The sequence below is a fragment of the Malaya genurostris genome, chromosome 2 (assembly GCF_030247185.1).
Source record: "Malaya genurostris strain Urasoe2022 chromosome 2, Malgen_1.1, whole genome shotgun sequence".
Taxonomy (NCBI): domain Eukaryota; kingdom Metazoa; phylum Arthropoda; class Insecta; order Diptera; family Culicidae; genus Malaya; species Malaya genurostris.
In genome coordinates, this window is record NC_080571.1 from 253,673,890 (window position 1) to 253,688,657 (window position 14,768).

The 14,768-nt window shown below is 37.7% G+C and overlaps 1 protein-coding gene across 7 annotated transcripts in view; it reads left to right on the forward strand.

The window, feature by feature from the left end:
• The window catches only part of LOC131429534 (probable WRKY transcription factor protein 1), an 85,086-nt gene that overhangs the window by 41,753 nt on the left and 28,565 nt on the right, over positions 1-14,768 (forward strand). For 4 of the 7 annotated variants that reach the window (XM_058593713.1, XM_058593714.1, XM_058593715.1 and 1 more), the window contains exons 2-6: positions 4,725-5,468; positions 9,903-10,166; positions 12,905-12,991; positions 13,127-13,345; positions 13,408-13,792. In XM_058593713.1, coding sequence (XP_058449696.1) covers positions 5,355-5,468; positions 9,903-10,166; positions 12,905-12,991; positions 13,127-13,345; positions 13,408-13,792 — 1,069 coding nt within the window. In that variant the 5' untranslated portion in view covers positions 4,725-5,354. The remainder of the gene's footprint in view (positions 1-4,724; positions 5,469-9,902; positions 10,167-12,904; positions 12,992-13,126; positions 13,346-13,407; positions 13,793-14,768) is intronic. The other 3 variants (XM_058593718.1, XM_058593717.1, XM_058593719.1) reach the window with 3 other exon arrangements.

A 14,768-nucleotide genomic window follows, 5' to 3' on the forward strand; every position in this document is an offset into this window, starting at 1 on the left:
TAATCTCTTACAATTCAATGAGAGAGCGGCCTTCAAGTGAGGTTCATGTAAACATTCAAATTGGTTCAAGACAGAGCTAATAAAGTTCATTTTCATTGACTCAAAATAGACGAAAAGGACGAGAAATTACTGTCACTCTCAGCTTCGCTTGCAAACTATGAGAACGAAATCCATGTCCAGTCAATGACATAAGCGGGAGAGTAGTTTCAAAATTGTGTTTTTTTTCATTTGCCCTTTCAGTCATTTGCAGTTTTCAGTGAAAATCCCATAGTATGCAGTGTCGATATTCAACCGAAGTTGTGAGAATAAAAAATAACAGAAAAGGTTTTCACAATAACTTTTACCTATTGGTGCTCGAATTTGTAGTAATTTTGGTTTCCAAAGAGGTTCTAGGATGTAATTACTTCGATTTGTCATATTTTAGTCACTATTTATAGCCAAGCGTCACAGATTTTCAATGTCCCGGGTTGGCGGTTCAACGCATAGGACGCTGGTCTTACAAGCCAATTGTAGTATGTTCGAACCCCGACCTGGAAGGATTCTTAGTGTCAGTACGATCCATAGTACTAGCCATGCAATGATTCTGTACACTAAGAATCGGCTGCGAAGTCTGTTGAAACAGAAAGGCCAAATTCCACTAAAGGAATGTAATGCCAAGACTTTGCTTTGCACAGATTTTCAATACATCGATGAAAGAATTAGAATTGAAATTCTGCTGATGCTCCCTGAAGACGTTAGTTTGGTTTCGTCTTGTCACAGAGGAAAGAGTGACGTTGGCAATTATTCTCTCTCATTTTTTCAAGGAGAAATGAAAATGCTTCGTCTCTCTTCGTTTGTTCTGATGTCGGTCATTTACGAACGAGGCAGCAAAATATTTAAAATGAGGCTATTGGATTGGATTCTTTCATTGAGAATGCGTGACAATTTTAAGCTCTGGTTAAGATAATGAATGAAAGGTAAACCAGTCATGGTAACTAAAATATCAATTACAAAATAAACATAAATTAATTTTTCCCTCTTTCAGTTTTCATATTTAATATTTTGAAACACATCTCAATAAAGTTCAAACAGCCGAAATTAACGATTTTAGCCCTCTATTTATCATCGAGGTTAGAGAGAGTTTTGTGTTATCGAGTTAATGTTTATGCACTTGCTCACTACCCACAGTGAAGACAAGGAAGACAATGAAACAGGTAGACTACTTGGCACTACAAACTGAGCAAGCAAAACTTGAAGTAACTAGGTACGGTTATTCAATTGACGATAAATTCCGGGAGCTTCGGCAACAAAAGTAAAATGAATGAAAAGGGATATGCTAACAGTCAACGACCATACAATGAAGTTTGATCACACTGGTTTCTTCTACAATTTCTGTTTGACAATTGTCCAATATTTCTCGATGGGGAGAAATATACTACCTTGTCTCGATACCACTGCAGCACTTATCCGCGGTAGTGGCAAAATTGTAGTGGGAGAATGTTGAAAATAAATAATACAATGAATCATGAGACAGCCACTCGTTCGCCATTCGCCATAATTCGATTACAGACTTCGCGATTGGCCATAACTCGATTACAGACTTCAAAGTTTTTCCAATTTATTTTCCTCCTTTAATACTGATCAAATTGTCAAAGTTTAAGTTTTATTAATATCTGCACGATGAGCATCCAAAATGAAAGTCATTTATTGTACTTCGAAGGAAAAATATCAAAAACTTAGTCCGGTTTCGTTTTTGTTGAAATCTTGAACTTATCTTCGAATACCACTCTCCATATTTTGGAGAGAGATTTTCTTCTACAACTTGTGTTTGACAATTGTTCAATATTTTTAAGGGACGAAATTTAAGAGAGGATTGATATCATTTTCGAAGAAATAAATCCCGTTGTCTCGATACTTGATTCTCCGCTGTAGTGACAGATTGCCAAATCAGGTCAAAGCTTTACTGCTCCCTGGTCTAACCCAAGTGTTAATGTTTGGAGCAGTTGCAGAGCATCAGTTGATGTGAAGATTTTTAGTGGAAAAATGTTGAAAACAAAGAACACAATTAATCATGAAATATCAATTCAGGAACTTTTTTTACTGTTTGTCTTACAGCTATATTCGGATGTTGCGTGATTCGCCATAATTCGTGAGTTGTGCTACAAATTAAGGTTAAGATTGGACCCGAAACACCCGAAGTTGTCAAGTTTTAACGTTTTCATCGCGTGTACACAGTACATCTGTGTGCGTTGAAGAGAGTCAAACTGATCAACTATAATCAGTTGCGTCTCTTGACAAAATTTACTGGTTGTGCACTGCTTATGTGGTATGATATCAGTTATCGCAGTTCGTTGTAAGTTGAAACTAAAGATTGAGAAACGGATATTCGCTAGTGTTTTGAAATGCAATGAAATAGCGATATACTTTTGGATGGGAAATTTTTATTAAACTTATTTCCAATTCGGCGCTCTACACGTTCTGTAAATACACGCAATGTCGAGAAAATCTATCAATAACTCTATCAATAAAACCGCTTTGACGTAGAAACTGAGACAGCAATTTGTTTTCAACTGCCATAAACATAAGCCACTAAAGCCTCTCCTGAAGGTGTGCATACAAGTTCTCACGTGACAGAAAGAACAACAAATCTCAGAGCTGAGTTGATTAATTCCTTCTCTTCTTGAATCTGTGCAGTAAATCATGTGCACGGCAAAGTCATTAACTCAGCGGCAAGAGATACTTGAAATTTTAACTTGAATGTATATGAGATGTGTAAATACACGCAATATCGCGAAAGTGCTTGAGTTCATAGCTCCTCGTATTGGCTACGACAATGCGATATGAAAATATCTTTTGGCTGTCATTTACCAGCAAGCCAAGTAGCTTGGGGTGAATTTGTGAATATAGTGTTGTGCACAAAATTTCTCATTATTGGAGATGCAGTTAATTCCTTCAAATTGATTGGGTGTGCAGTGTACGAGGTGCATATTAATGTACGAAAGAAGACACTTCTGCTTGTACATTTAGAATTTAGAGTTTTGTTTATCACGATAATCTGGGCCTTTTTTCCGCAGTTGCAAATATTTTACCAGATCATAAGCTTTTCTGTGAATCGGTGAAACACGAATTTTCTAGATTACATCACATGAGCTATTGTCCGGACATCTGCCCATAATCCATCTACACGTACGTTTCATCGTCCACGAGGCTGCATCTTTCTTGTTTCGTAAGAACCTCATTGTACAATTTCCGGGTACGTCTTTTGGGCACTAGATTCAGTTTCAGTTTTCTGTTCCGTTGCTTACGGGCCCCGAAAAAAAAACTTTTTGCAGATGAACTCTCTGATGGTGCTTTGACATTCTTGGTAATACCATAATCCTACAATCTTGCGTTTGCCCTAATCGTTCTCAACTCCGTCAGATACTGCTTCCAGTTCTTAATTCCAATTAGTTTGCTGTTATTCACACTGGAATTCCCCCTTTTAAGTCGTTCTAACCAACGTTCACAAGACACGACCGATAGAGAATTTTCCTAAGCTAATCTTCAACCAGAATTCGATGGGACTCAGTAGCTCCTTTCAAAATAAAGTAATGAACTACCGTTTCTGGCCAATGCTCTTTACTCGGCGAGAATTTCGACGTGTTCATTTCACTGAATGTATGTGACAAACTTGCTACTGACAAAACACCAATTGTGATTCAATCCCTGTTATCTGGACTTCGTCACGGTATACGGATAAAAATCCATTCTCGGTACCATGATTAAAAATCCATGAAATTATGAAACATGTTCTCTTATGAAAACATGCCTGTTATTCATGATTTCATCTCACATGAGAATCATAGGATAACATGTATGATCAGTATGTTTTTACTTCTTTAAAAAGAATTTAAAATGATGACAGTTTACCAAATTACCTTGGCACTTCATGGGGACGGGTATAGCGTGATGGGTGGGCTGCGTGAAAGGGCATCGACTTCCCTTTCACGCAGCCCACTTGGGTTCGATTCCCAACCCCGCACATAGGGTCAGAAAATTTTCCTGGCCCGAAGAGGCGAATGACCTTAAGGTTAAAACCTCTATAATCGAAACAAAAAAAAAACCTTGGCACTTCGTTTGATAACTTCTTAGGTAATAGGTTTCAGATAATATAAAAGTGTTATTTCCCCAGTATCAGTTACTTGTTGGTAAAATTAATGTTCATGAGAGTTTTTTGGTAAAAGACTGAGGAATGAGAATCCTTGAAGGAAATAGATAAAAATTTACAAAACGTATTATCTGTATTTAGATTAGAAAATTGATACACGTTTTCCGTTGCTCAATAACGTTATGAAATAAAACAAAAAAAAAACAAAGTTGCGTAGACTTCAAACGAGCACCGTAGTGTGCTGCAAACTAATTATGTGTGCATTGTTTTCCTTATGTGCTCGAGCCAATTGTTTTCCAGTAATTGGCCACCATCCACCGATCCGATTTCTTGTTCATTTCTTATTGTAATTTGTAACAGCTCTTATTCCGGTTTAGTTTCCTACTGCAAACGGAGGTTGTGTTGAAATGCATACATTAACGTTCGAACGATTTTATGCATTTCCAATATCTGCTGAATCCCTGCCCGTTTTATTCTTGAAAGAAACAATAATTACTTTGCCATTCAGAAAAGTACTTTCCCAGCACCTCTCGGAGATCCGACAGTTCCGTTTGCTTCAACAAAATCTAATACGAAATATCAATTTGTATCGTTACAGATCGTCTATGAGTGAAGCCTTGTGTGACACCTTCCGACCGTCGATCCGCAGCTCGGGACGGAACTGAAAGCTAAAATACCCATTGAACTTTACAAACATTACCGGATTCTGTTCGGTTGTGCGAAACGTACACCATCAGTGCGGAAACCAGTGCTCTGTGTTTACCGAGTGTCATCTTTACCCGGGGGAGGTTTGAAAACAAAAAAAGGTAGTTTGGATTCAGTTAGCTTGAAGGAAGAACGCATCCCACTGTCACAGGTGGCGATAGTGCTGTATGTGGTAGTTGGAGAAAGAAAGAGAGAACCGAAAGGAAAGGTATTAATCAAAGTGCAAAGTGCAGTAAAGAAGAAAAATCTGGACCGTGTCGATCCGGCCAGTTGTTGTGATCCGTCAGTGTCATTTGTTGGTGCCAACTCAGTGTCGGTGAGAGTGCCGGTGATCCCGTCTGGTCGAAGTGCTGCACCTGCACCCGACCGTTATTTCTCTTTCCCCGAATCCATTCGGGTGGCCCTGTTAATCGCATTATTGCGCCTGTGTGTGTTTTTGGACGACAAAGCATCTTGTAGGCTAAACGAAAGAAGAATCAGAAAAGGAGTGCAATTAATTTTCGGTGTGTCCTCCGGCGTCATCATGAACGTGATGAACAATAGTAGCGGCGACGAGGAGCAGGTCGAATGCCCACTGTGCATGGAACCACTGGAGGTGGACGATCTCAACTTCTTCCCGTGTACGTGTGGCTATCAGGTTAGTTGAATCGGTTTTATTTTTCGACTAAAATCTAAAATCTCACCTATATTTTGTATGAATGAAAATGATATAATTTTGGAAACATGGTTATAAGCCTTGCTATCCAAAATACTATGTTTACGTTTCGTATTTGACACATCACGAAACGTAAACATATTAAAAACGGTTATGTGCCCTAGCACAAAATTAAACTAACCCCTGAATGAAATCTGATTAGATTTACATAAATTGTTTAGAGACTTGTTAAAAAAAAAAACAAAAATCTTCAAGCATTCCATCAATATTATGATACTTATTCATATATCATTTATCGTTCATCTATTAAAAAAGTGTAACGAAAATCTATGTCGTAACTAAATAGAAGATCTAGACTTTTGAAACCATGTCGTCTAGGGCATAGATTAAAGATGACTATACACTGATCATTTCTGACATTAAGCCTTTTGACATGCGTTTGAAATTGAACCTAAAGAGCTATTCTATTCAGCACTCACTTTTTCGGATAATCTTCTAAATCTTGGAAAAATGTTCGGATTTTGTTTAAGTAAATACTTGTTTGTACAGTGCTGGCTTGATTTTCTATATTTTTTTCTTGGCACTATTTTTGTACAATAAAAATTGTGAATTTTAACAAAAGCAAATTTATTGATTGATATGTGTAATCATATTCTAATATGCAAAGAACTATTTTTGAATAAAATTTTGAAGGTAGCTTTAACCTAAATGTGGTCGTTCACCGGGTCGTAACTTCTTCAATTTTATGTACAGGGTCCGCCATCTAACATTTTTTACCTTTTTTTATATATAAAAAATAGGTATAGAATTCGTTCAAACTTTAGAAATTTTTTCCGAGGCCCGGAGTGCCGAATGTCATATACCAATCGATTCAGCTCGACGAACTGAGCAAATGTCCGTGTGTGTGTGTGTGTGTATGTGTATGTGTGTGTGTGTGCGTGTGTGTGTGTGTCTGTATGTGTGTTGTCAACTAAGAGGTCGAGATCTCAGAGATGGCTGGACCGAATTTGATCAAACTAGTCGCAAATGAAAGATCTCCCCGTCACCCAGAACGCTATTGAATGGTTTTGAGATCGGATGTTTACTTTTTGAGTTATACGAAGTTTAATATCAAAATTTTCAGTTTTTTGACAGTATCTGTCACAATTGACCTTGAAAACAGAATATGTTTTTAGACTTAGATTCCGCATGGTAAAAGCTATCCAACAAGCCATAGATTGTTAAAATCCGTCCATTTTCAACAGAGATATCGTTATTTTTGTATAAGCGACTTTTCCCCCTATTCCAGCAGTAGGAGTTTTGAGCGCTGTATGACAAAGCAATGCTTGGGAGCAACGTGAAACACAATTTTTTATAATGTTACATACAATTATTTCTAAGTACCAAAAAGACTGTGTACAGCATCCTTATTCATGACAATTTGCCTCGGTCCGATTTTAGCACAGTTCGTTTTTGGCAACATAATCGTTCGAATATGTAAACCAGATGATGGCAGAATTTTCGAGTTGAAAGCAATTCCATAATTATATTGTTTTAAACTAATTACAGCAATAAATGCTGGAAAAACATAACACCCATATACCTTTCGAATCAGTCCGTCGAGATCAGTAAATGCGGGTGTGACAAATAATTTCACTCAATTTTCTCGGAGATCGCTAAACTACAAACTCTACAAACTTAGATTCATATGAAAAGTCGTATACTCCCAAACAAGGTTCCTGAATTACGTTTGGATCCGACTTCTGATTGCGGAACCACAGGATGATATGTGAAACGAAATTAAAATAATGCAATTCATTTTTCTCGTAGATGGCTGAACCGATCTAAGATTCAAATAAAATCTAAGAATCAACTATAATTCAAATGAGAGGTCTTAAAATCCTATAAAACATCTTACTTTTTAGTCAGATCCGACTTCTGGTTTAGGAGATACAGGGTGATTAGTATAAAAATGTTCATTTCACATAAATTAATCAGGTTTATCGGGTTGGCAGATTTGAATAGTCGATTACCAAATAAATTTATTTCAGTTTAAGCGGTATTCGTTTTTGGATTCGGAATGTACCCCCAAATTTTAATTCGCACTACAATTTCTCAAAGATGTCTACACACTCCTCAGGTGAATTCAACTGATTTTGGTTACAACGATCTTCGAAAAAAAAAATGAGCGGAAAGAAACGTGCACACGCATACATACACACAGAGATAATTTCCGATCTCGTCGAACTGATTTGAATGGTATATAACACTAAGGGCCTCCGAAGCTCCGATTAATAATCAGTTTTCCAGGAACTCTAGAGGCTCTTTTGAAAGGTACTTAGCTTTTGATGAAGTTAAAAAATCGAACGGTGATCACTTTCGGTTCTGAAGATATAATAGTATAAGTGTACAGCAGTTTTGGGGTTTCCTATAACATTCGCTTTGTAACTTGAAATGAAGTCTAGTGCGGCCAGAATACCGCACAGCCTACTTTCATGTAAAAAAGTCTGGAGAATCGATTAGAAGAACCCACATGAGATCCTTACTGTAAATCGTCCTTAAATCTTGGTAAAACTTCTTGCAAGTTTGCTAAATCTAGCTTATCTTATGTAAAAAAGTCTGTAGAATCGAATGCCAGAACTTATACTGGCCGCATGAAACGTTTAGGTGGCTATTTTAGCCCAATTCCTCCAATATGCGAAATTTTCATCTAAATCGCCCTTAAGTCTTAAGCGAATCACGTTGAAAGCATACGGAAACTATCTTATATTATGTAAAAAAGTCTGGTGAATCGAATGGAAGAACCTACACTGGCCGCACGAAACGTTCTGGTGAATATTTTACCCCAATTCCTCAATTTCATGATATTTTATTGTAAATCGTCGGCCAGTATAAGTTCTGGCATTCGATTCTATAGACTTTTTTACATAAGATAAGCTAGATTTAGTAAACTTCCAATAAGTTCTACCGAGATTTAAGGACGATTTACAATAAGATATCCTGAATTGGAGGAAATAGAGTAAAACTAGCCATCAAAACGTTTCGTGTGGCCAATGTACACTCTTCCATTCGATTATCCAGACATTTTTACATAAAATCAAGCTATTCCAGTAGACCGCACTAGATTTCTTTTCAAGTTACAGAACAAATACTACAGAAAACTCTAAAACTGCTGGGCATTTGGGTAAAACGAACAGGATGGCGATTCGTGCGGCCATTAAAAACCATTCTATTGAATTTCTTGAATTTTTTTTACATAAGAAACACTCTTGTTTGTTGCCTTTTTCCATGGTTCCCGATTTCTTTGCGGGTTTCCTAGGTTTTTTCCCACTGTGCGATGGGAAGTACTTTGAAGGGGACGATATCGATTTTAATGAATAATCTTGAATTTTTAATTTTCCTAATAAATTCCGGGAACTTTTTGATCAAGCTAGTATATGTCACCCGAAAGATCTCGCTAAGTCTGACCAGTTATATATGTTGCTTATTTTTTTGAAATAACGTTCATATGCCCAATTTATAATCTGGCTATTTAAGTAGAGATTAACTAGGTTTAATTTGACTGCAAGAATTTTGTAGCGTTCAATGAGGAATCAACTTGAGCATCAATATCAATATTTCGATCCATCGTAGTAGCTACTGTCGCAAACGGACAGAAGCAAATATTTCGAATGATCATTAACCTGTTATAAAAAAAATTGTTTTTGCACTTTGTTATTGTGTCATTACATTACTCCTCGCTCCGGAAGCGGAGAGCAGTTGACACAACGATTGAATTATTAATTTGAAGCAAATGTAATGGATATTTATCAGTCAATTCCACTTTAAAAGCTATTTCTGGAGTCGTGGATTCATGTATTGAACACCAACGTAGTCATCGTGACTTCTAGCAATCGACGGAATCGAGTATTTTGATTTTTTTTCCTGTTTTGAGTTATAGAAGCATTCTTTAAGCCTATCAAATTTATGAACCCGTAACTTCAGAACTAGATCTTGCGGATTTCAAGATCTCTGAGGGGGGTTCAATGGTAACATTATTACCTTTCATGCTGCTGATCAAGGTTCGGCTCCCAATCTCGCTCGTTAGAACCGGAAAGTGTTTCTTTTCGAATCCGGGACGCGCGGTCATTCGCCTCCCGGAACCGTGAGCATTACCAAAATCGCGTAACCAAACTTCCTTAAGGACAGTTTATAACAACCAGTTCAGTGATCACTGAGATAATGTTATACATAATTTATACACACATACAAATGCGTATATACACATTCTCGAACACATAGACCCATGCACATTCACACAGAAAGAGAGAGATTGGCAAACACAGTAACATAGAATGAAGGAACTGAAATTGCATAGAATTTTACTTCCCGTTGATATTTTACCCTTGCTCGAAACCATTAACCCAATTGCCTTTCTCGTCATTATTTTTCTTTCAGATTTGTCGGTTCTGCTGGCACAGGATCCGCACCGATGAGAACGAGCTATGCCCTGCGTGCCGGAAGGCCTACCCGGAAAACCCGGCCGACTTCAAGCCGCTGTCGCAGGAGCAGATTGCGGCGTTCAAGGCGGAGAAGCGGCAACGAGATCAACAGCGGAAGGCGAAAGTTTCCGAAAACCGCAAACATCTGGCTAACGTGCGGGTGGTACAGAAGAACCTGGTGTTCGTCGTTGGACTGCCGCCGAGATTGGCTGATCCCGAGGTGAGTCGTTTCAACTGGAAGAATGGATATCGGGTGGGTACGTGTTGTTTTCACACAGGATGCCACCATCAACTACCGGCAACGGATGAGCAGAAGTGAATGCGTGAGTTCTGTATTTGAAACGAATTCATGCATTCACTTCTGCTTCTCTTTTGTATGGATAGTCATCGATATTTGCGTTGGGCAAGTTTCAAGGTGCGGCGAAATAAGACACAATCGTTTCAATAGATCTAATATTACTTGATGCAAGCAGATATAACACAAATTCGCGCTTGATAAAATAGATATACCCTTAAGTTCTGGATCTACAAACAAATTGAATACTACAAGGATTTTTTTACTTATAAGAAAAATGAATAAAATCTGTTTTTTGCGAAAAGCGTGTTAGAAAAACCACAGTAATTACGTAAAACGCACTTAAAATGTTTAATTAAAGAAAATAAAAGCATGTGACTTACTGAGTGGAAACATATATAGGAGAAGCCAAATGAATGAAAAACTTAACAGAAAAGATGACTGATTGGAAATAGATACGCTCAGAGACAGGTGTCCAGCCAGCGACTGGCACCAGTAGAGAAGGTGACAAGCGATTATAAATACACTCTCCTACTCAGTGCTTGAGCGGAAAATATGTATAAAGCGAGAAGACGAATGTTTGATGGACAGGGAAGATGTTTGGATGTATGGTATCGGTCGGGTGACGGCCAGGATGTAGACCATGTCTGACTGCGTGTTAGAGTGTCTAATAACAAGGTTCAGAGTGGCGAAATGGTAGCGCGTATGCACGGAATGCATAAGAACGCAGGTTCGAGTCCTGTCTCTGAGCGTATCTTTTCCCAATTAATCATCATCTTCTGTTAAGCTTTTCAGTTATTTGGCTTCTCCAATATATGTTTCTAATAAGTCATTGCAAAAATGAACTTAGTTATGGCGGCTTTACTAAAACAATTAATCGTTGAAATATGTGACTGTTGTACCACAGTCTCTATAGATGAGAATAAAAGTAAAATACCAAAATAGAAAGAAAATCTGGAGTCCACTAGGAGATTGTTTATCCTGACAGGTGCCATTTGTATGTCGTGAAAATATCATATTCAATAGAATTGTGGGCAAAATATTTTTAATGAAAAAATCACTTCATAATCAACTCTCTGCCGGTTACTTTTCAGTTTTTTATCCCACTAATCTGACTTGTTTCTCGTGCGTGAGAAACCCCTCCACAATTGATCTGATTCTAACAGATCAAGGTAACATTTGTAGTGAACTGATAACTCATACTGACTTTGATTCAGATCATCTTCCGATAACATTCAGAGTTTTCAAATAAGCTATAATCCATTTCGCAAATCCGAAAAAAAAACAACCGCATACCTTCGGAAATCCGCGTAAAAAAACTGCGTAGCTTCAAATATCCGCGCAAAAATATCGTGTTACTTCAGAAATATGCTTAAAAATAACGCGTAACTTCGGAAATCCGCATAAAAATCGCGTAACTTCAGAAATTCGCTCAGTGTATATCTACATCACGAAAACACATAAAAAACTTTGTTGACAGATTTGTTTGTCAGCATTTTTATATTCGCGGTAGTCGGCCACCCAGATCAAATCAACATAATAAATATATTTGGTTTCCATGGCAATTATTATTGAATAAGTAGAAATAATAACCAATCTAGACGAATGTAATGTCTTAAAATGGTTGTCTAGTTCCAATTAAAAAGATTTAACTTTTAACTAATGTTTATCTTTCAAATAAAGCTTTTGGAATATTCAAACCCGTCATATTGTATATTTCTATATAGATGTTCTTCTGGTTACAATCCCAGAACAGAATCTGCCATTCGTAGTAATTTGTCATTGCATGATATTGTATAGAAAGTGGATTTAAATACTGTTTGGTATCGGGTTAGACAACGGTTTGACTGTTCGAAATTTCACGATTTTTGTAAAATGATCGTTTCGTGCACCGACTTTTCTGCAAGAAGTATACATTAGATAAAATTTCAAAGTAGTCTCGGCAGCCGGTTACCCAGAGCAATACACATTAAATAGTATCATTCGGATATTTACTATCAAACTACCTCTTACTGTGGTACATATGTAAATGCAGAAGATTCCTTGGTTTTTAGACGCATCTAATGTTAATGCAAAAAAAAAACAATACCGCAATGAAAATATTTAGTCATTTATTCTAAAAATAAACGTAGAATCTTCCTAGGATCGCCTCATAAACCGCATACTGTGAGATTCAAAAATTTTCGCATTAGAATGAAGCATCAAAAATGTTTTGAATCAGCATAAAAACGAATAAGAAATTACTTTAATCCAGAAATCCAGATTTGAAGGATAGGAAAAAATCATCAAGCCTATTTGTGCTCTGTTCATCAGTACATAAGTTAAAGTAGTTTAAATGTATATTTGAAAAATAGACAATCTCTAAAGCACCGTATTAAAAATATGTGCAGCAGCTTTTAGGTCGTTTATCAAGTGCTTTCTGTTAGATGCTTACACATAACTTTTACTGTCACTTCTTTGTGGTTCTTATTTTGCTGTTTTCAACTACGTACCATTATATAGACAATGGAAAGGTTAACTAGTCTTCTTGATATATGGCAGACATGAACCAGTGTCCGGCTGAAAGAAAACTACATTTCTCCTTTTTATATAGTTAATATGTAGCTCACCTAAATTCGAAACTAAAAATTAACACAGTTTCTAATTAAATATTTTCGTTTCAGACTTTGAAAAAACACGAATACTTCGGCAAGTACGGGAAGATTCATAAAGTTGTGTTGAATAATAGTACAACGTACGCAGGAGTCCAGGTAACTTGCTTAACGTCGTAAAGGAGGTAACTGACTTTTTCCCCTTTGTTTCTCTTTGCAACGCACCGCATCAACATGCCCGGTTATGAACAAAAATAAACAAAACCACACTACGGGAAATGCCAAACACTACAGGGTCCGTCGGCGTCGGCGTACGTTACGTACATCAACAATAACGATGCACTGAAGGCCATCCATAGCGTCAACAACATTATGATCGATGGACGGTTGATAAAGACAAGCTTAGGTACCACCAAGTATTGCAGTCACTTCATGAAGAACCAAACGTGCCCAAAACCGGACTGCATGTATCTGCACGAGTTGGGCGATCAGGAGGCTAGTTTTACGAAGGAGGTAAGTGCAATGCCAGGAAGCGGTTTACTCAAATATAATCATCAATCGACTACTCATTGCAGGAGATGCATCAGGGGAAGCACCAGGAGTACGAGAAACGGCTCCACGATACGATGCAGGCGCAGTTAGGATTGGCACCCTCCGGGGGCACAACGGCGGGTTCGGTGAATGGCAACGGCGGCAGCAACAGTGCCGGTGGTGGTGTCGTCAATGGCAACAGTAATGGCAATGGCAACGGTACCGGAACCGGCACCACCACGAACGGTATTCTCGCAAACGGTACAAACGGCAATGGTAAAACAGGTGATTCTAAACATATTAGCGACATAACCAATGGACAAAATAAAGAAGCTTGGCCAAGCTTATCCACTACGCCAATCAACAGTAGCACTCATGGCAATGGAGGCGGCGGTAGCAATAAGGAGAATAAGATTAACGGTAAAACAGGTGTGTGCGTGATAGGTTTTTCCTTCCTCCCAGAAGTAGCGGATAGAAAATCCCTCCTGACCTTATCTGTTATCGGTATCTAAATTATCGGCATCCCATCCCGATGGCGAGAACCCAACCCGAACTGTGACGTCCGTACGCTATAACGACATACCTGGCGAACGCTGTGTCTAACCATTCGCTTATTCCGCTTTTACCGTCCTAGCATAACTCACTGAGCCGCCAACCGTGTGTTGAAACCCGAACTTTGGCATATGTCCTTGTTTCCTACTATCGTTTGTATATCCTGCTCCGAAGTACTAACATCCTTTGTTTGTGTTGCTTGTAAATATGAGTGTATGCGTGATTTGTGTGTTCGGTTTTTGATAGTTTTCTATGTAAGGTTTTTGTTATTTCTCGGAAATCGATTCCGCACAGAACAGAAGGACTATTAAAGTCACAAGGGAAGTGAAATGTCATTGAAAATCATAAGGTAAATCTTATGATTCATCAAAAATTATCAAACCTACAATTTTACAAAATTACTATGTAAAACATACTGCTATTATAATAATGTGTATTATACCTACCGTTATAATTTTTACGAGCATCCTATGGATTTGACAGCACTATGATAGATGTTCTGTCGTTCACCGGGAGTCTAATGAACTTCTAATGTTCACAATTTCATACGACGAGCTTATGATTCGATGGCAAATATCATATTTAGCATCGCAGATTAACTGAAAATTGCATACGTGACAATATACTGCACAGAAAAACTTTACAAGTGAAATGAAGGGGATTTGTGTATTTGTGAGTTTTGGGTAATAAAAATGCCTATCTCAACTGTAGTTTAACACTATGTTTGCAGTACTATTTTACGCGCAAATTATTCTGTATTCTATGGAATGATGTGTAATGAATCTCCAATTGATTCTAAAATATCAAACTGAAGAAAAATCATAATTACATTTATTTATAGCCGACTATTTGC